Source organism: Mirounga leonina, unplaced genomic scaffold, assembly GCF_011800145.1.
Source record: "Mirounga leonina isolate KUSES-001 unplaced genomic scaffold, KU_Mleo_1.0 Mir_178, whole genome shotgun sequence".
In the NCBI taxonomy this organism is placed as follows: domain Eukaryota; kingdom Metazoa; phylum Chordata; class Mammalia; order Carnivora; family Phocidae; genus Mirounga; species Mirounga leonina.
In genome coordinates, this window is record NW_023270464.1 from 227,248 (window position 1) to 249,622 (window position 22,375).

The following is a 22,375-nucleotide window of genomic DNA, read 5'->3' on the forward strand; positions in this document are numbered from 1 at the left end:
GATGAGCAGAATACTTTGCAATTTCTAAAATAAAAGTTTAGAAATACTGAGAAGACTCCTCTTGGTCATGTTGACTCAGGGTGGAATCACATGTACAGCACTCTCACTGTGGGTGCCCCAGGCAGGATGCTTGAATGGGCACCAGAGTGATCAGTTCTGCATTTTCCTGCCTGTGGTTTCACCGTGTTTTGTAATCTCGGTGTTGAGCTGCCCTGACAGTTTCTATTTTAAACAAAGATTATTCGTTTCAGTGCCTGTGCAGAGCTCCCACTTGTTGGCTCTTGGATAGGATGCACCTTCACTTGGCTTGCGTCTGACGCTGGGCCACACTCCTTGCAGATGCCCCCAGAGGGAGGCTCTGGGTCACAGTCTGTGCTGGACTCTGACCCCATATGTGCATGGTGCTAGTGCTGCCCCCACCTCAGCTCACCCCCGAGTCCCCAGCTTCTGGCCTCTGAGGTGGTGTCCCAGTGCCTTGTTCCTTCCTTGGTGCATCCAGGGCTCGCTATTGCCACACATGCCACGGCCTGCCCCTCAGGGCTTTGGGGTCAATTTTTAGTCCTGTTTGTGAACTGGGTTAGCTGCCGTCGTATCTTACTGATTGTGAGACCCAACCCAGTCTGGTTCCTGGCCCTTGGAAACTTAATATTTATTAATAGGCATGTACCTAGTGTAACAGTTTTAATCTCATTTTTGTTTTTGTGGACAGTAATTTATCTAGGTAAGACTTTGCCTTGGTAAATGTTACAGATCTGTGGAACTTGTGCTGAGTTCCTCTGTGAGTATGTGAGACCTACTGGAGTGAAATGTTTGATTTGCTAAGGATTTAAGGAAGCTGTATTAGAAACAGAAGTAACCAGAATCAGTTTGCTTACTGTTTATGTTCTGAGCTGTTTCTCTTAGTGTTTTTAAGCCATCCTTCTAAATGAGTCACCTCCTCAAGCTGATGTCCATCGTCTCTAGGTTCAACCTTTATTGGCATTTATTCCCTTTTGCTCTTCATTTTTATTCTTTTACCCTGGTAGGTGAATGTCCTTCTTCCAAATACATGCAAATGATTTCACCCAAAAGTGTTTTCAAATGTTTTTTGTTTCCAGAACAGTGCTAGGGGAATGGTGATAGAACAGAAATACAGCTCTATGGTGATAGAAGTTTATTCTCTCATTTCCTAAAACATAAGGCCCCCCTCCGTGGCTGCTTCCTAACACCTGCACTCACCCTTGTAAAACTCTCTTCACTGACCTCTTCGTTTGCCTCTGGTTATCCAAGGGGACACGGTGCCTGGCAATGGGGTGGGTGATTCTGTCCCTGCCCTCGTCGTGGGGCCTCTGAGCCTTGCTCTGCTCATCTGTCAAGGTGTGATGGCCCCACATTGAGGGCGGCTGAGGGGACTTGTTGAGAAGATGTCAGGGTGAATCTGAAGCCAAGGGGCAGACATTGCCAGGTGAGGGAGAAAGGAGGTCAGCAGCTGTGGGGCCTTCAGCATGTCGGGTGGGCACTGCCTTTCCCGCGGGCAGCTGTGAGGCCCTGAAGCCCTGTGTTGGGAACCCCAGCCTCCTGTCTACATGTGGCTGCTTGACCCCCACCTAGGGTCCCCTGATGGTCACCTGTGGTGGCCACCTGAGGTGCATGGGGCATTAACCTTGGGCTCTAGCTCCAGGTGGGAGATGAAAAGGAAGGGATGACCCTGGTTTGTTCTGCTCAGGAGCTGCACTGTCAGCATTGTCGAGGCTGTGTGCGGGGGACTTATGCATCCCAGGGTGGTGGTCTGTGTCACAGTGGGAGAGGGGAGTCTGCAGTTAGATACCTCTTATGGAGGCAAATGCCAGCAAGATTTTGAAGACCCTGCCCTGCACAGACCTGAGCCTCCATTCTGCGTGAGTCTGTTCCTGATAGTGAGCCCCCTGTGGTTGCTTGACTCCCACCTGACATCCCTGTGTCCTGGGAGTGCCTCACCTAAGGGTAGGGAGTATGGGGCATGGGAGGAGGAAGTAGCCTAGCTGGGGTCTCACTGGGCTGAGAGTGTTCTAGCATGTCACAGCACAGCCTTCCCTCCCCTGCTCCCTTCTCTCCAGTTCAAGCTCATGGGCATGTGGTCCACATGCTAAGGTCATGCCATGGACACAGCCTGAGTGAAAGAATAAGCTGGGTAAGTGGGGCACACAGCATAGTGGGCAGGGTTCCCTAGTTCCAACCGCTGACCAGCTCTCACCCACCCGTGATGAAAATGCTGAGTAGCTATCCAGAGCATAGGTATCGCCTGAGCCAAGGGGATCCCTGTGAGTGATTCAGGGGATTCGAACAGTCACTGGAAGAACAACAAAGTACGTTCAATATGTCCTTTGAAATCTTTATTTTAAAAGTTGTTAGATTTACAAAATCAGTTAGTTATTGGTTTGTTAAAATGGCAGTTTTATAATTTGACAAGCTGTAGAGCTTGGAGACAAACTTGAGGGCTGGGAACTACTGCCAATAGAGAGTCAATGGGGAAAAGCCTGACTTGACATTGTTTGATGATGTAAACCAAGGAGAGTGCCTTATTTGCAGTCAGTTTACTGCGAGGGGGTGTGGAGGCTCACACATCAGAAGTGCCTATGCTAGCTCTTTGAGAATGAGGTTCAAGCGGTCCACTGGCCTTTGTTTTACTCCTAGCCATCTGCTTTTTCTGCACTGAGTGTGTATTGTTTCATGATCAAAAAATATCAGCACATGGTGGATTTTAGCAGCCAGTCGGTGCAAAGGCTTAGGGACCCTGTCAGGGCAATTCTCGACTCATTCTTAGTTCTGTGTTGGTTTGCTTGGGCTGCCAGAACAAATACCACAGACCAGGTGGCTTAAGCAACAGAAATGTATTGTCTCATAGTTAATGGAGGCTGAAAGTTTGAGATCAAAGTGTCGGCAGGGTTGGTTCCTTCCTAGGTCTCTCTCCTAGGCTTGCGGATGGCTGCTTTCTCTCTCTGTTCCCACATGCTCTTCCCTTTGTGCTTGTGGTCACAAGCCATCCTGCCGTGACCAGGCCCCAACTGGTGTACGTCTCTGTACATGTTCATGTGAGCTGAATTGGTGAAGCCAGAAATGTGATGGAGTTGTTAAACTGTGAATTCCCACCTGGCAGCACTGGCAGGGTTGAGCACCGTTCCGAATAAGTCATTTCATCATGCTTTTGGGCATTGGCATTGTGGAAGCTGGTTAGGAAGTCTTGTCACTCTTTCAGGTGCATTGGAGGCTCTGCCCCACGGGTCATGCGGTGGCTAGGAAGACGAGGGGCCCTTGTCTTGGGGATGCAACACAGGCTTTGTGGGGGCTGGAAGCAGCGTGGGCAGTGAGCAGGAAAGGGGACCAGCGGCCATGAGGCAGATGTCATCCTGGGAGGAAACCCCAGTGGGCCTGAGGGGACGAGGCAGGAAGGGGTAAGTTTCTGTGGCAAGTGTGGCCAGAGTGGTTGTAGTGAGCATGGACTTCGATTCTAGAGCGGTGGTGGAAGTTAGAGATGGAGAAAAGTAAATGGATTTAAAAGAGATCTTGGAGGTAGAATTGTGAGGTGTCAAAGAACAAGTCAGGACAGAGACTTTGGAGACTTGGACCCAGAGCTGACTATTCCCAACTTTCCTTCATGTGGTTGAGGCAGAGGCCATGCAGAAACGCATTTGTGGAAGATGCACAGGATGGAGAGACATGGGAGTGTTTGTGGGGCCCTGGGATTGTGTGTTTGTGTGTGTGTGCGCGTGTTGATAGCAGCTGCAGGGCTCCACATGGCAGTGTTTGTTGGGGAATGTTTATGACTGAAAGAGATGAAATATGAAAATGTGACAAATGGGAAAGAACAGCAGTGACCTACAGCAGGCCCTTGGCCAGTGGTCCACAGAAAGCTAAAAAGGTGCTGCAGAAAAATGTTCAATAACCTGAACATTATTATGGAAGTTGGAAGAAAAACGCACCTTATAAAACAGTTTGTATCATATTATCTTCTTTCTGTGAGGGATGGGGAGATTATGGGTTTTTTTTTTCCTTTTCTGTATTTTCGGATTTATGTGCAATAAATATTGCTATTTTTTTTTGCTCTTGATTTTTTAAAATTGTAACATCAAATTCACCATTTTGACCATTTTTAAGTGTACAGTTCAGTGGCATTGAGTGCAAAAACTGATTTTTTCAGTCAGTTGTGCAACCATCGCCACTGTCCTCTCCAGAATTTCTCTCATCTTCCCAAACGGGAACTTTCTACCTATTAAGCACTAATTCCCCATTTCCAACCCCCGGCAACCACCATTCTACTTTATCTCTGTGATTTTGACTACTCTGGGTACCTAACGTAAGTGGAATCACACGTTATTTGTCCTTTAGTGACTGGTTTATTTCACTCGGCATGATGTCCTCAAGGTTCATCCATGTTGTAGCCTGTGTGAAAATTTCCTTCCTTATTAATTATATCTCATTGTGTGTATACCAGACAGATTTTGTTATTTTTATATGAGAAAAGTGTCCTTAAATACTGATTGGGATTAAGTCGAGCATTTTTGTTTTTCCTTGGATGTGACTTAAGTGTGTCACTGACCCTGTCTGTGAGCCTCCTGCACTGCCTCTTCCCCCACTGAGGGTGGCCTCTTGTGGGCAGAGGAGGGGAAAGAGGAAGGGTCCTATGGGTGTTGGGCAGGAGGCCGAGGTGATTGGTCACATGGGCAGTGTGGCTGCCCCAGGTGGTTGGCCTGACCCGTTTTCTCATTGACCAATTGCACGGGTGGTGTGAGGGTATGGAAGGACTGCAGGAGCCCCCCGGCCTCTCCTGGCACAGCGTGGTTTCTGGCCATGCGAAGGGCCAGAAGCGGGACTCAGGGCTGGATATATAGGAGGCATGTCGTTTGGTAGCCTGCTGCCTCAGAAGCCATCACTGGGACTCCCCACGCTGGATCTGCTGGGCAGTGGCCAGGGCGAAGACCAGCCCTTGCTACTCAGTGCTTTGCTATCCTGGGCGTCTTCTTTCATAAGTACGTGGAACAGGAAGTCCTGATGATAGAAGGAAGTTGATGATGGAAATTTTTAAAAGGCCATTTTCCTTGTCTACAAAAGGACCAGATATTTTGAAAAATTATCTGCTACATTTTAAATTTATAGTTAGAAACATACAGAGTGGATCTGTTGTTGAGAGTTTTGTGTAAATGCCGGTTAGGCCCACTAGGTCCCGGTATTCAGTCCACTGTGTTCTGGCTGATTTCCTGTCAAGGACAGAATTGTTGCTGTCACCGGTGCACTTACGGATTTACTTCTCCTTTCAGTCCTGTTGATGTTGGCTTGGTGTAGTCTGAAGCTCCCTCTTATTAGATGCATCCCCATTGAGCATTGTTCTGTCTCCTTGGTGAATGACCTTCTGTCATTACGCAGTCCACCTCGTTATCCCTGGTAGTTTTCTTGCTCTGAAGTTTACTACTCACATGGCCATTCCAGCTTCCTTTGAACTTCTGCTTGCACGGTTTATCTTTTCCCCTTTTACTTTCAACATAAGTCATTATATTTGAGGTGAGTTTCTTGCTGCTGGCATATAGTTAAGTCAGGATTTTTTCATCCTTTCTGACAATCTCTAGCTTTTAGTGTGTTTAGACTTTTTTTTTTTTTAAGTTTCCTCTTCTTCTGGGATCCCAATTATTCTAATATGGGTTCACTTTATGGTATCACTTATCTCTTGAATTCTCCACTCATGATCCAGGTAGTTGCTTATCTCTTTTTCTCAGCTTTTTTATTCTCCATCATTTTGTATTCTATATCGAATTCTCTCTTCTGCCTCATTTATCCTAGCAGCTAGAGCCTCCATTTTTTATTGCACCTCATTAATAGACTTTCTGATTTCGACTTGATTAGATTTTAGTTCTTTTATTTCTCCAGAAAGGGATTCTCTAGTGTCTTCTCTGCTTTTTTCAATTTTTTTAATTGGTTGCTCTAGGGAGAGTATAAAGCACACGCTTAACTTTTCGGTTTACTTCAAATCAGTATTTCACTAGTTCAAGTGGAATATAGAAATCTTACAGCATGTAGGTCCTTTTGCCTCTCCTCTAATGCCAGCTAGTGTCTTTATAATCGTCATTCTGAACTCTAGTTCCGACATCATACTTAATGTCCATACTGATTAGGTTCCTGGCAGTCTTTGCCTCTTGTTCTCTTTTTTGAAGTGAGTTTTTCCGTCTTGTCATTCTTGCAGAAAAGTGTTTGCTTTTCTATTTGTAGAATTGCAGCAATTCTTTTCTTCCAGTTGAGCTCACAGGTGTTCAGAATGATTTGTTAGCTATCTAGCTGAATTCCTGCGACCAGGCAAAACTAAGGTCTCCTACTCCTCTGCCATCTTGGACTATCTTTTTTTTAAAGTTTTATTTATTTCTCTCTTTAGAGAGAGAGAGTGAGCAGGGGGAAGGGCAGAGAGAGAAGGAGAGAGAATCTCAAGCAGACTCCCTGCAGAGCGTGGAGCCTGATCCCACTGAGGCACTCAGGTGCCCCTGTTTAGACTGTTTATGATCAATGTAATTACTGATATGTTTGGATATCACACACACACACACACACACACACTTTTTTTTTTTTTTGTCTTATAAAAAGTAGAAATTTATTTCTCACAGTTCTGGAGGCTTAGAAGTCTGAGATCAGGGTGTTAGGGTCCCAGCATCGTCTTGTCTGGTGAGGGTCTGTAATATTCTGCTTTTTAATAAGAAATATGTATTTGGTCTTTATCTGTTTCTTTTTTTTTTTTTAAAGATTTATTTATTTGACATAGAGACACAGCGAGACAGGGAACACAAGCAGGGGGAGTGGGAGAGGGAGAAGCAGTCTTCCCACGGAGCAGGGAGCCCGATGCGGGGCTCAATCCTAGGACCCTGGGACCACGACCTGAGCCGAAGGCAGTTGCTTAACGACTGAGCTACCCAGGTGCCCCAGTCTTTATCTGTTTCTGACAGAGCTCCTAAAACCCTTAGTTTCTTAAGTGGTAAGGAGGATATTGATATTCATAACAAACCCCTTTCAACCACACCTGAGTTTATGGTTAATGAGGTGGCTTTTGGAAAGCCCCTTAAGAAGGGGACTGGTTGTCAGGATGTGATTAGAGGGTTGGAACTTTCAATCCCACCTTCCTGACCTTGGAGGTTAAATCCTTTGCCAATGGCCAGTGATTTAATCAGTCATTCATGCTCATGTAAGGAAGCCCACAAGGATAGGGTTCAGAGAATTTCTGGATTGATGAAATATGTGGACATTTGGGAAGAGTGTAGAGCACTCAGAGAGGGCATAGAAGTTCATCACCCTTTCCCCATAATTTGCCTTACACCTGTCTTCCATCTGGCTTTTCCTGAGTTATATCATTTATAATAAACTGGTAATCTAGTAAGTAGAACATTTTCCTGAGTTCTGTGAGCCACTCTGGCAAGTTAATTGAACCCAAGGAGGGGGTCGTGGGAACCTCTGATTTATGGCTGGTTGGTCAGAAGCACAGGTGACTGGGCTTTTGATTGGTATCTGAAGTGGAGAAGGGGGCAGCAGCCTTGTAGGACTGAGTCCTTAACTTGTGGGATCTGATGCTATCTGCAGGTAGATAGTGGCAGAATTAAGCTGAATTGTAGGACACCCAGTTGGCATTCAAGAATTACTTGGTGGTGTGGGGAAAAAAGCCACACATTGGAATTGGTCACAGAATCAGAGGACCCTTTTCTAGGTTGTAGACACCAACTTCTCATTATGTCCTTAAGTAGCAGAAAGAGGATCCCTATTTTTTTCATTGCTCTGCTTCCTTTTCCTGCCTTCTATTAGGTTGTCTGAACATTTTTAGTATTCCATTTTAATTTATTATATATGATCTTTTCATAAGTTATATTGCTTTTCATAGTTTTTTTAATTGGTTGCTCTAGGCGTTATAAAGCACACGCTTAACTTTTCAGTTTACTTCAAATCAGTATTTCACTAGTTCAAGTGGAATATAGAAATCTTACAGTGTGTAGGTCCCTTTGCCTCCCCCTAAGGTTCTCTTACATATTACATTTATAGTCAGCAATACCCTATTAAACAGTGTTTTAATTTTTGCTTTCAACCCCTAAACGTTGGTTTTTTTTTTTTAAGATTTTATTTATTTGACAGAGAGAGACACAGTGAGAGAGGGAACACAAGCAGGGGGAGTGGGAGAAGGAGAAGCAGGCTTCCTGCGGAGCAGGGAGCCTGATGCGGGGCTCGATCCCAGGACCCTGGCGTCATGACCTGAGCCGAAGGCGTATGCTTAACGACTGAGCCACCCAGGCGCCCCAACCCCTAAACATTGTTTAAAGAGCTGTGGAGGAAATAGTCTATTCTCTTTGCTCCCTGTTTAACCTTTGGATTGCTTTTGCTTTGTTCTGTGTCCCAAGTCCTTCTGATTATTACTTCCCTTTATCTAAAAGAACTTTGATTAGCCTGTTGTCTATGAGTACTCTTTGTTTTCCTTCATCTGAGAATATTCCTAATTCACCATCATTCCTGAAAGATATTTCACTTGATGTGGGATTCTGTGTTGACACTTCTTTCAGACTTAAAAAGTGTCATTCTACTTTCTCAGGTCTCCTTGGTTTGTGAGGAGAAGTCCACAGGCATTCAGATTGTTGTTCTGTAGGTAATAAAGCATATTTTCTCCATTTCTAAGATATTTTTCTTTTTTTCTTTACAAGTTAATTTTTTAAAAAAATTTTTGAGTATAGTTGACACACAATGTTACACTGGTTTCAGGTGTACAACTTAGTGATTTGACAAGTTTTTACATTATGCTATGTTCACCGCAAGTATAGCTACCATCTGTCTTGATGTCTTAACAATATCATTGACTATTCCTAATGCTGTGCCTTGTATTCCTGTGACTTACTCATTCAAGATGTTTTTTTTTTTTCTTTGCTTTAGTTTATAACAGTTTGACTATGGTGTGTCTCATATGGATTTCTTTAGGTTTATCCTATTTGGGATCCATTAAGCTTCTTGAATTCATACATGAGAGTTCTGCCAAATGTAGGAGGTTTTTGGCCATTCTTTTTACCCAGTTTCTGCACCCCTTGCACTCTCATGACCATTTCTCTTGTACCAAAGATCCCGTGAGTCTCCTCATTTTTTTCCAACCTTTTTTCTGTTGTTCAGATTAGATAATTTCTATCATTCTGTCTTCAAGTTCACTGAATCTTTCCTTCGCTCTCGAGCTCATGTAGGGAGTTTTAAAAATTTTAGTATGGTATTTTTTAGTTTTAAAATTTCTAGAATTTTTATTTGGTTCCTTATATGGTATCTTTTTTTTCCCTGGCTTTCAATATTTTTCTTTCAGTTTGGGAGTGTTATCATTGTTTGTTAGAGCATTTTCATAGTCATTGCTTTAACTCTAGTACATAATTGTAATGTCTGTGTTCTTTCATTGTCAGTATCTGTTAATCTTTTCCTATAGGAGTTAAGACATTCCTGGTTCTTTGTGTGCTGAGTAGTTTGGGCTGCAGCTGGACATTTTGGATATTATGAAATGGGACTCTGGGTCTTAAGTCCTAGGAAAATGCTGATTTTTTATTTTAGCAGGCAAACCACCTGGTTCAATTTAGGCTGTGGTTCTGACCTGCCTTCTCTGGGATATGATTCAGTGTCATTTCTGTTCTCAGAGCCTCCATAGTGCCATTTGGATCTGTCCCATGAGAGCCGCCTGTGGCCATCTGGGAGCTGGCTGTGGTCTCGGATTGGGGTGTGAAAGGATCAGATTCATACACATACAGCTTGGGGTTGGGCTCAAAGTTCATGAGTGACTTTATGAGCTTTCTCTTCTGAGATTCTTCCTCTCCACACTGTCCCTGGGGCTTTCTGGTGCCCTGGGGTTCCCTTTTGGGTTCTCCAGCCAGTAGCTGGGGGTAACTTGCTCCACCATGCACTTCTACACCCACACCTTGTCTGGCACCCAGTGTTGGGAGGAGCAACCGGGTGCTTCTCCCATTTAGTGTTCTCGCCAGCCTGCCTGCTGCTCTTTCCTTCTCATAGTACGTGTAGCTGCCCCCCGGAGTCCCTTCTGGGTGAGAGCTGCCCCCCGTCCTGTCTGGGGTCAGAGCTTTTTGGTATGTTGCTCTGGGGCCGGAGCTGCTACTCCGTGTATCCCATCCAGGGTCAGAGCAGCATTCAGCAGGAGGCTGGTGTGTGCTGCGTCCTCTCCCCTGGAGCTGGCACAGATGTGTTTAGGTAACACCCACCTCCATTTTTGTGCTTCCCTGTGCTGGCCTCGGAGTTTGTGCTTTCAGTCCCTGTTTCATGTTGGCCCTTGGCCCTCATGTTAGTAGTCCCTACAGGCTGTCCCTGGAGGAAGGGCTCTGACCTTTTCCATCTCTATCGTTAGTGTGTAACCTTGCTTAGAGGAGCCATGTGGGAAGTGTCTGTATGCAGGGAAGTACTGTTGCCCCCTTGGAGGCTGTGCTGGCTTCCTTGGGGCAGACATAGTGTTGAAGAGGACATTCCCTCCTCTGGTCCCATGAGGGGGGTTGTTGGACCCTCCCAGAGAGCCTGCTAGGGACGATGGCTCCAAGGTAGGAAGGGTGACAGGAAGCCAACAGTGTGTGTGGGTGGTCCATGTACCCTACACTGTGACACTCCTGGAGGCCAGGAGAGGCTACATCATGACTCCTTTGCCAGCAAGCCCTAGGAGAGATGCCAGATGCTAGGGATTGGCCATGATCACCTCAGCCATCCCCACTGCCCTCAAGAGAGGGGTCAGGCGAGTGGGGGTCTGATTTCCCCACTTTGGAATGATTGTCAGAGTATCTCCACCCTTCCTCACAGCACAGGTGGCTTTTGTTTTGTTCTAGGCCAAGATGGCGGCCCAGGTGACGCTGGAGGATGCACTGTCCAATGTGGACCTCCTGGAAGAGCTGCCTCTGCCTGACCAGCAGCCCTGCATTGAGCCCCCACCATCCTCACTGCTCTATCAGGTTTGTGCTGGGCGGCAGTGGGGTGCCCTGCCTAAAATGCTGACCTCCACATGATGGTTTTTCTCTTCCTTTCAGCCAAATTTCAACACTAACTTTGAAGACAGAAATGCATTTGTTACTGGTATTGCAAGATATATTGAACAAGCGACTGTCCATTCTAGCATGGTAATTCCTTCTGCAAGTTTTTGTTTTCCTTGGGGGACTAGTACCTATGGTGGCAAATGTACGCTTTTTTGGTGTTATCCTGATACGATATGTAGTAAGGAAAAAGAGAGGAAAGTGGATGAAAATGCCTTATGTTTTTAGAGAAGGCTTTGTTTTTCTTATTATAAAAATAATACACATTCTTTCTGAAAATTGAGCACCTATGGCCCAGAGAAAACCTTTGTCAGCATTTGAACGGAGTCCATTCTCTCTCATTATTTATACCTGGACTCATGCACACAGTTATACACTCAAATGTGATTCAGATTGCGTGAATGAATTGCATTGTTATTAGATATTTTAATGATTTCACAAACTTTTCATATGTCATTAAAATGTGCCAGAGAAAGTAATTTTTAATAGCTGTCTAGTTCCATTTTGTAAACTTCCCTCAATTTAATTATTTTTGCATGTTTATTTAGTTTCCCTTTTTTCTTTGTAATAAAAAATACAGTGATGACTATCATTCCAAACACATCATTATTCCCATTGGCTAGATTTGTAGAAGTGAAGTTACTGGATCAAAAGTTGCAAACATTTTAAAGCATCTTTTTTTTTTTTTTTAAGATTTTATTTATTTATTTGAGAGAGAGAATGAGATAGAGAGAGAGAGCATGAGGGAGAGGGTCAGAGGGAGAAGCAGACTCCCTGCCGAGCAGGGAGCCCGATGTGGGACTCGATCCCGGGACTCCAGGATCATGACCTGAGCTGAAGGCAGTCGCTTAACCAACTGAGCCACCCAGGCGCCCCATTTTAAAGCATCTTAAGAACATGATGAAATTGTAGTTGACATTTTTAGAACATCTCTGCACTTTCTACCATTTTTACCAAAGAAAACAATGTGAAAGGAGTAGGCACTAAAGCAGTTTAAAAATGACGGCAGTCTCTTTGCATGGATGCTCTCTCTGGATTTTAAGTACTGCAGAAATACTTCCAGCTTTTCCTCCCCTGTGCTAGGGGTGACAGCTGCCTCAGTCTTACGAGCCCAGAGGCTCTCTGTAGCTTGGTGGTAAGGCCTTGAAGGACCCTGTGTGCATCTGCCCTGTACTGGCCCCTGTTCCCAGCTTCGGGTCTGCACTGCCAGCAGGTTGTTGAGGGGTGAGTGGAGTGAGGCATAGTGAGTGGCTGTGGCAGGTGCCCTGGGCCGTGCTGGCTCCTGTGCAGCCAGCAGAAGCCATGGCAGTGTTTCAGGCGGTCATTATGGCCGCAGTGCTGCATCACCAGCTGTCTCGTGGCATACAGGTCTTGGTACTTGTCTGTCCCTCGAAGTGAGAGTCAGGATAGTCATGCCTCTGGATTTTAGCGACATGGCGTCTCCTTTTTTATGATTGTTTTCCTGCTTGCCTTTGATCTGCCCTGTGTACCCTTGCAGAATGAAATGCTGGAGGAGGGCCAAGAGTATGCGGTCATGCTGTACACCTGGAGGAGCTGCTCTCGGGCCATCCCACAGGTGTCCCCATCCCAGCCAGGCCTCATTCCATCCCTGCTGGCTGTGCCCCCCTAACCCCCCAAACAGACAACACTCCTACCCTTCTGGTTCCCCTACATCTCCCCCAGACCACACCCCCACTCCACCAGCCCTGCCCCCCTCCCCCACCCCACCTCACCCTACCCCACAGCGGGCTGGGACTACCAGCTCTGCCCCAACAACGCCCTGCCCTCTCACTTCTAGCTAACTTGAAGCCTCTTTATGTCATACTTGTTTATTCCTAGGTGAAATGTAACGAGCAGCCTAATAGAGTGGAAATTTATGAGAAAACCGTAGAGGTCCTGGAGCCTGAGGTCACAAAACTGATGAATTTTATGTACTTCCAGGTAAAACAGTGAAATAATCCTAGGAGTTTAATGTAGAGGAGTAGGAATCTGGCCCACTCTCACCTATCACCATGACTTACTAAACAAAGTGCATGGGAATTAAAGCAACCATAACAGCTTCTGAGACAAAAAGGAACAAAGCCTTTGTCAGTCTAAAGCTTTACTGGCCCTTCCAGAATAAATACCTCTTTTGTGTTTCACTTCTCTTGTCTCTTTGAGAGTGAATTTGTATTTCCTCCATGAAGATGGCTGTCAGTTCTAAATGTGTTTGTCATTCTGCCAATTCGTACTTTTGATTCATCTGGTTTTTCAGGTCTTTTCTTTCTCTCAACCTCTCCTGACTGTTCACTTAGTGGTTCTTGCCCTGCCTTGGCTCTTTTGGCCCATTGGTTAGGCAGAGTAGCCACAGGAAGGGGACCTGCTGGTTTTTTAAAGATACATTTTAGAAATGTATGAAGGTTTTAATTATAGATTCCTTTAGCAAAGGGAGAAGATAGAACTTACTAGGAGATGAATTTTTGTTTTATCTTCAAGGTGGTCAAGAGGAACAATTTCCCTACCCTCCCTTTTCACCTCTGAATGCTAAAACATCTGTTTGTAGACCTTCTATTGGAGCATTTTCTCAGTAACTTTGCTTGAATAATCAACAAAATTCTTTTATTTTAGGGATGTAGTTGGTAAAGTGGAAAATTAATGATGATTGTCACAGAGCAAAGGCCTGTGGAAATTACTTTATAGAAACAAGTCTCTTTACCTGAGCTGTAAATGTCCACTCCTTTGGGTGGGTATTTTATTAAAGAGTAACAGTGAATCCAGATAATGTGCTTGAAGCTGGGCATGGAGTTGGCCCATCACTGACAGCGGCCTTTTTGCCCTCCATTCCTCTGCTCAGAGAAATGCCATTGAGCGATTCTGTGGGGAGGTGAGGCGTCTGTGCCACGCGGAGAGGAGGAAGGACTTCGTGTCCGAAGCCTATTTGATTACGCTGGGCAAGTTCATTAACATGTTTGCTGTGCTGGATGAGCTTAAGAACATGAAGTGCAGTGTGAAGAACGACCACTCGGCATATAAAAGGTGAGCTTAGACCTTGTTCCCCTGGGTCCTTGCAGAGAGTGCTCCGGCAGGCAGGGTGGCTCCTGATTAGTTGCATGCTCTGCACATAGTAGGTGTGCATCCCATATGTGCTGAAATAATGCAGCTGGTTGGTAGCGGTTATTTGGCAGCCTTAGGACTGTTTGAATACACACTCCTAGGTATGTGAGGGTAGCTGGCAGATTATGTGTACGGCGATGCATCGAGGTGTGCCCTCATAGGCGTGTGTACATTGTGGTTTCCTGAAGCTAGAGTGGGATTTGGTCATCCTCAAATGTTTGTTGAGGACCTATGGGTGCTCAGCCTGTGTGGGAAGACAGATGTACACGAGTCCCTGTTATAGAGGCTTAGGATCACTGCAAGGCTTTTGGCTCAGTAGGCATCTTGGTGAGGGCACAGGCAGGTTCTAAAGCCTGAGGGCGCCACCTGTGTATGTCATTTCCTGGTTACACATTCTGGAAGGTGCACACCATCACAGCAGTGGGCAGAGCTGGCCTGTGGACTGCCGTGGAGTCACACTGAGCTTCCAGGTCGCTGAGACTAGCCCTCCTCCCGAGCTAGAGAGACCTTCTGGAGAAGAGAATTGGAAAAGGTGGGTGTGGCATGGTAGTGTGCTTCTGGAAAATTGTGAGGGACAAATGGTGGCAGGAAGATGGAGGGTGGTCGGTCAGAGCAAAGCGAACTGTCTTCTAATAGACTTCCTTTAGAAAGTCTGTGCTTGGTACTGTTGAAGGCCTGAGTAGCTAGAATGAGATGCTGACTTCTGTTTCTTCTGCTTCATAGGAATCTTGGCTATGAAATTAAATTTGATGAGATTCTACTTTGCATTGGAATAGGCTGTAGTTATGCTGTATCCGAAATCATACAACTGTTGCCATGTCTTTAAAATAAAATCAACATGGGATATGGTGCCAAACTGAGATTTAAGGATGAGGTAGCAGTGGGAGTTGGGCTAGATCACCCAGGGTTTAAGCTCGATCCATATAAAGTTAAGTATAGGTATTCATCACCTAGAATTAACTCTGCACAGAAGACTTGATCTTAGAACTAGAGAATCCTTGGAGTTGACCTTATTTGATCTGTTTGTGGGATTGCAAGTAAGCTTGACTCTGGGTGAAGCATGGGAGCTTCTGTGGGTAGAGGGTGGAACTGGCCCAGCCCAGGATAGCAGCAGCTTCTCCTGGCTACACAAGTCACTTGCCACATGATTTTGAGCAGCTGTTTCAACCTTTCTGACTTAGGAAAGTAGAGGTGGTAGACAGCATCAGTGGTTTTTAATTTCAAAAAAACTTTTTCTTTTTTTTTCCTTAGTAGCAGCAGCTTTATTCTGAAAGCCCAGTCTATAAAACAGTTTAAAGTTGGGGCTACTCTCTGGAAATCTATGTGTGTGGGGGCCAGTACCCCCCTCCAGGAGCCACCGGGGCTCTCCTGAGCATAGAGAGGGCCTGGAGCACCCCTCTTGCTTTCCAGTGGCTTCTTCCTGTGACCTCTCTTTGGGACCCCCTATCATCTTATCCTCACTTCTCTCAGGCCTTACATACTTACACTCACACTTTTTACTTGCACCCAGTGATAGCTAATAGTATAACCTCTTCTGAATATAAATGCCGAGATAACCCATATGGTTATGATGAGGCTTGAGGAAAATAGAAAATAGTATTTTTGATCCCTTCATTAGTCATAGCAACTACTCAAATCAGTAAAGTAAACATTTTAAAAAAGAATGTTATCATTATCAGGGTTCATGTTAAGTTTAACTATATAATTTTTCAAAAACCTGCAGAAATAACAGTGGCTTAAACAAGGTTGCAGATCACTGCTCTCTCACCTGAAAGTCCTGAGGTAGGTGATCTGCAACTAACGAGGGGATTCCACAGTGTTCACACCAGGGCTTCTGCTGTCTTGCTGCTCTGCTGTCTTCATGTGTTGTCTCATGGTCCAGGATGGTGGCTTGAGCTCCAGCTATCATTTCTGCATTCCAGTCAACAGGGAGGAAGGAGAATAGAAGGGGTCATACTATCTTTTATAAGTAAACTTCTAAGTGCCTTGCAGTGTTTTTCATTATATCTCATGGCTCAACCATCGGTCACGTGGATATGAGGCACATTGCTGTAGCATGGAGATTTGGGGTTTATTTCTAAAGAGGTACAGAGGAAATGACTGTTGGCATAAGTTATCAGTCTTTACCATGAAAATTTTTCTTCATTAAAACCCCCAAGTTTTTAGGTTGCCAGACATGTTCTTATGTGGCCAATTTCCACTAAACTTTTGGGGGGCTGCCCTAGATGTGCAGAATGCTCACACCCACCTTCAAATTACTTTGCAAGACCCAGAGAGAGACTCAGTGTGTACCTTGCAGACCTAAGTGTGTAGGTAATTCTGTGTGTGCTATTCCCTCTCTCCTCACATCTGCCCTGTGAGTAGGGCAGATGGACAGTTGTTATTATAGATGTGAGAAGAGAGGTTCAAGAGAGTTCAGGAGGTTAATCCAAGATCGAGCAGCATATTGGTGGAGGAAACTGGGATTCTGTCTCTAACCTTTGGCACCAAAACTGTGTGGTCTCTGACTTGTGGGAGGCGTGGTGGGCCTAGGGGATTCTTGGCAGAGAACCTGGACAGTGCTGACCATCTTCATTACCATATTGTGGGAGTCACCGAGGGGGAGGCTCTCTTTCTCAGAGTTGGAAACAGGTAGCCGGGGGGAGAGGCCAGCATGCAGGGACCCTCCAGGAAGGCCTGTGGTTGGTACTGCCATATCTCTGAGGAAGTCCGTCAGCTGTGGACAGTGGAGTGGTGAGCTGTCCAGGCTGGCGAAAGAGTGACCTGGAGTCCAGGGTAGACAAGTTTGAGGAGGCTGAAATTATAACTAGCTTCTAAGACTCAAATTTTTACAGATAACTGTCACCAGATAAAGTAATCTGGATTTTCTATGCTCTTTTTTTTTTTTTTTTTTTAAATCATTAAGCATATTGGTTGTTTAACTCTTTTTTTTGCTTTCAAAGGGCTGCTCAGTTTTTACGGAAAATGGCGGACCCACAGTCCATCCAGGAATCACAAAATCTGTCCATGTTCCTGGCCAACCACAACAAAATCACGCAAGTAAGGCTCATACTCTTGCTGCTCTGGCTGATGGGACGCATTGCTGGGGCCTGGGGCCCTGAGAACAGTCCGTGGCATGGATCTCGCGCTCTGTATTTCAGTCTTTGCAGCAGCAGCTTGAAGTGATTTCTGGCTATGAAGAGCTCCTTGCCGATATCGTGAATCTGTGTGTGGATTACTACGAGAATAGGATGTACCTGACACCCAGTGAGAAACACATGCTTCTCAAAGTACGTGTGTGGGCATGGCCGCTTACATAACCGTGGTGAGAAGAGGCTGTGCTTTGACTATGATCCTTTTGCCAACCTTTTCTTATTCTCATGCTTGCCGTGTGTGTGTGTGTGTGTGTGTGTGTACACAGTATCCTCTTTGTGCCCATGCACTACAGGCTCTCAACACATTCCTATGAATGGGTCCCAGGCTTGACCCCAGTGCCAGTTGGGATCATATGCCACCCCCTGGAGAATGTGCTCGTAGGTGAGGAGGTCTGGGGTCGAGGGCTTCTCTCAGCATTAGCTTCTTATAGCAGAGGTTGTATCAGGTTCTACTTGTTAAGTATATGATTCCTAAGAATTAAGAATACTGTGTCTCCATGATTATAGTAGACTTTTTGGTCAAGAACATGGCCATTCACCATATGGGAGGCTTTCTTTTCTTTTTTTTAAGGATTTTACCTATTTATTTGAATGAGAGAGAGGGAGAGCGAGAGAGATCATGAGCAGGGGGAAGGGGTGGCGGGAGAAGCAGACTCCCCACTGAGCCAGGACCTCGATGTGGGACTCAATCCCAGGACTCCGGGATCATGACCTGAGCCGAAGGCAGACGCTGAACCAACTGAACCACCCAGGCGCCCTGGGGAGGTTTTCAGTGACATTTCTGACTGGGAAGAGGAGAAGGCAGTTCTGCCATTGCATTTGCTCTACTTTCCACCTTTGGGGAGCATAGCCCTGAAGGACCTTGTGCTAGGTGTCCTGTCGGCCCAAAACCTTCCCTGTAAGAGTGGGCCCAGCCCCAAGAGCTCTTCCAGCAGGAGAGCACCGTGCAGGACGGCACTGTCTAGTGGAGCACTCTGTGACGGTGGAAATAATCTGTCCGTGCCATCTGAGCAGGAGCCTCTGGCCATGAATGTTTATGAAAATCCACATTTAGTATCACATTTGCTTGATGAGAGGTGGAGGTGATATTTGTGCCTGGGGAGGACATTAAAATAGCCACAAGAAATGACACACATAGAAGAAAAACTTCATATGAAGAGATAGCTATTTACTTATAAGGAACTTTTAAAAGTGCTTTTTGAAAGAAGGGTGAACTATCATTTAAATTTTTGAACTGTAGCATTAGAAGTGCTTATGGATAACTTGCAGGTCTGAGCTTTTTGTGCCATTTTGCGATTTTCAGGTCATGGGGTTTGGTCTATACTTGATGGATGGGAGTGTCAGCAACATTTATAAACTTGATGCCAAGAAAAGAATAAATTTATCCAAAATCGATAAGTACTTCAAGGTGAGTTACACCTTTTTAGATAAGCCTTTTTATCAAGTGTATACAGTTTGAATTTTGGGAGGTAAACCTCTGTGACCCACATCTGGAAATGTGGGCATAGGCAGTGGGGATGGGGGACGTCACTGGCTTCCATCTGCCAAGGCGGCTACCCTCCCTCCTGTTCTGCATCAGTTTTGCCTGGGTCTGAACCTTTTGTAAAGGGAATCATGGCTGTGTGTACTCTTGCATCTGGCTGTTTTCACTCATTTGTTAGATTCATCCCTGTGAGATCCCGCAGCTATAGATAGTCCTTAGGTTTTCATTGTGATGTCCATTGTATAATTATACCTCAACTTATTTATCCATTCTGTTGTGATGAACATTAGGTCATTTCTGAGTTTTGGCTGGTATGAACAATGCTGCTTTGATTTAGTGCACAGCTCTGCATGTTTCTGTTGAACATATGTGTATCCAGGGCTAGGATTAGGGGCCATAGGCATATACATTTAGGTACAGCCTGACGATTTCCCACATGGCTGTGCTGATTTGCAGAGCCACCAGCTGTGAGTGAGCCTTCCTGTTGTTCTACATCCTCTTCCTCATCCACATCCTCACTGATACTTAGCACTGTCACTTTCTTAGCACTGTCACTTTCTGGGGGAAGAGCATCCTGAAGGGTGGTACATCATTGTGACATTTTTGGCTGGCATTACCTTGTGTTTTAGTTGATCTTTCCCTGATGACTTTTCACGCTTTTGTGTGTTCTCTTGTGAAGTGTCATTTCAAGCTTCTTGCCTTTTTCCCCCCTGTTGATTTATAGTTCTTTATGTATTCTGGGTACATGTTCTTTGTTGGATACATGTGTTCTAAAATACGTGCATTCTGGGGCACCTGGGTGGCTCAGTTGTTAAGCGTCTGCCTTCGGCTCAGGTCATGATCCCAGGGTTCTGGGATTGAGTCACTCATTGGGCTCCCTGCTTAGCGGAGAGCCTGCTTCTCCCTCTCTCACTTCCCCTGCTTGTGTTCCTGCTCTCGCTGTGTCTCTGTCAAATAAATAAATAATCTTTAAAAAAATAAAATACATGTATTCTGCCCTATGTGGCTCTCCTTTTCACTTTCTTAAAGGTGTCATTAGGTGAACAAAAGTTCTTAATTTTATTGTAGTCTAGTATATCAATCTTTAATATCCACTTTTTTAAAGATTTATTTATTTTAGAGAGAGCACGTGAGAGCAGGAGGAGGAGCATAGAGAAAGGGAGACAAGCAGACTCCCTGCCGAGTGGGGAACCCAAGGTGGGGCTTGACCCCAGGACCCTAAGATCATGACCTGAGCCAAAATCAAGAGTCAGACATTTAACTGACTGAACCACCCAACACCCCTTTAATATCCACTTTTAGAAATCTTTGTATAGGGCAGGCTTTTGAGAATTTACTTCTTACCTTCCAGAAGCAGCACCATTTCCTTTTCTATCTAGATCTATAGTCCTCCTCGGCCTGGTCTCTATGTATGATGTGAGGAAGGGGGGTTGACACTTTTAGATTTTTTCTTTTCCCCATTATGGGTATCCAGTTGACCTAGTCCATTTATTGCAAAGGCTGTCTTTTCTCCCATCACTGTGCAGTGTTGCCTGGGTCCTAAAGCAGGTGTCTGTATGACTGTGACTCTGTCTTAAGTTCTCTGTCCTGCTCCACTGCTCTCCATTCATGCTCCAGGGCCATACTGTGTTAGTTGCTGTAGCTTTCCAATAGAACAGATCTGCTTATCAGGAAGGCTTCAAGTTACGTTCTTCGAAATTGTCTTGGGTGTCATCCCTTTACTGTTCAAAATAAATTGGCTTGCTGATTTCCATATACACACACATATATACACACTACTCATAAACCATTTTTCTTGGAATATTGTTTGGATTCCATAAATCAATTCCATAGATCAATTTAGAGGTCTTGACCATATTTTGTTAGATATATCTTTTAGGGTTTTTTTGATGCTATTGCAAGTTATTTGAGAGAGAGAGAGAAAGAGTGAGCGAGAGAGAAGGGGCAGAGGGAGAAGCAGACTCCCCACTGAGCAGGGAGCCTGACTTGGGGCTTGATCCTGGGACTCTGGGATCATGACCTGAGCCGAAGGCAGCTGCTTAACTGACTGAGCCACCCAGGTACCCCAAATTGTTTCTCTTTAGATTTTCATTTTCTGTTTGTTACTAGTATGTAGAAATGCAAATTGATTTTTTGTGTGTGTGTGTATTTAGCAACAAGGAAGGTTAATTTTAATGTTTGAATTGGTTTTATGAATGTTGGTTCTTAAATTGTATTTTGTCCTTAAAGTGAATATGTAAGTTCCTTACAGTTTTTTTTTTCTAGTAAATGATTTACAGAGTTAGTTTTTAGCCCATAGTAATTACCAGCATTACTCATTCTTGTGATTATATTTGGTGACTAAACATACATAATGACCTTATTTTTTTTTGTTCTTTGACTATAGCAGCTCCAGGTGGTTCCACTGTTTGGGGACATGCAAATAGAACTGGCAAGATACATCAAGACCAGCGCCCACTATGAGGAAAATAAATCTCGGTAGGAGGAGAGTGAGCTGTCCAGTTGGAACATTCTGCAAGTGTTGTCATTGTGGTTTTATAACACTTATTTATCTAGAGAGAACACCTTTGACATTTTTAACCATCTGGAACCAAATGCCCCATATGGTAGGCCTTGTCACTGCTTACATTTAAATTCATTAAAAAAAAAAGCTATTTTCTTGGTTAGAACATCCACATTTCAAATGTTCAGTAGAGGCTACTGTGTTGGACAGCACAGATACAGAGCTTTTCCGTCATCTCAGAGAGTTCTGTTGGATAGAACGGGGTGAGCTCAAACAAGTGGTGTGCTGGTAAATGCTTAACAACCAGCCCTGCTGGGCAGGGGGGTGTTTGCATTTATGTCACAGACATTATTAAAACTATCACCTGAGGGCCAAATCTAGCCCAGGGCTGTTTTTGTAAGATCTCAGTGGCTTTGAATGGTTTTTATGTTTTTAAAGGCTTTTTTTTTTCTTTTTTAAAAAAAGAAGACAATGGCTATGTGACAGAGACAGTGTAGTCCCCAAATTCTGAAGTATTTACTTTCAGGCCACATGTGGTATCTGTCATATATTCTTCTTTGCTGTTGTCGTGGTTTTGTTTTTTAAACAATGAAAACGTAAGTACCATTTTGTATGGCTCTGGGGCCGTACAAACACAGGTTGTATTTGGCCTGTGCTGTAGTTTGCTGACCTCTGTGCTAGCTTTTTTTTTTTTTTTTTTTTTAAAGATTTTATTTATTTATTTGAGAGAGAGAATGAGAGACCGAGAGCATGAGAGTGAAGAGGGTCAGAGGGAGAAGCAGACCCCCCAACTGAGCAGGGAGCCCGATGTGGGACTCGATCCCGGGACTCCAGGATCATGACCTGAGCCGAAGGCAGTCGCTCAACCAACTGAGCCACCCAGGCGCCCCTGTGCTAGCTTATTTCTTAATAAATCTGCCATTGAACTTGATATGCCATCCAGTTAGGTGTTGAGTGTGAGGGAGCAGTGGTTGGAGCCCCAAAGCCCATGCTTTCTGCCCGAGAGCTCTAGCAGCTTTGTTAATAAACTTTTTTCCACTAAATTGCCTGTTTGCTGCTGAAATGGTGTGTTATGCACGTAGGTAGTTACTGCAGCACTCTCTAACTTCCAAGTAACGTCAGTTTTCAGTTCCCAGTAAGGATAACT

At 44.8% G+C, this 22,375-nt stretch overlaps 1 protein-coding gene across 6 annotated transcripts in view; it reads left to right on the top strand.

The window, feature by feature from the left end:
- Positions 1-22,375, top strand: part of CYFIP1 (cytoplasmic FMR1 interacting protein 1) — a 133,733-nt gene that overhangs the window by 36,961 nt on the left and 74,397 nt on the right. For 5 of the 6 annotated variants that reach the window (XM_035023903.1, XM_035023904.1, XM_035023905.1 and 2 more), the window contains 9 exons: positions 10,815-10,937; positions 11,013-11,102; positions 12,514-12,591; positions 12,855-12,956; positions 13,849-14,030; positions 17,051-17,147; positions 17,249-17,377; positions 18,546-18,650; positions 21,112-21,203. In XM_035023903.1, coding sequence (XP_034879794.1) covers positions 10,821-10,937; positions 11,013-11,102; positions 12,514-12,591; positions 12,855-12,956; positions 13,849-14,030; positions 17,051-17,147; positions 17,249-17,377; positions 18,546-18,650; positions 21,112-21,203 — 992 coding nt within the window. In that variant the 5' untranslated portion in view covers positions 10,815-10,820. The remainder of the gene's footprint in view (positions 1-10,814; positions 10,938-11,012; positions 11,103-12,513; positions 12,592-12,854; positions 12,957-13,848; positions 14,031-17,050; positions 17,148-17,248; positions 17,378-18,545; positions 18,651-21,111; positions 21,204-22,375) is intronic. The other variant, XM_035023907.1, reaches the window with a different exon arrangement.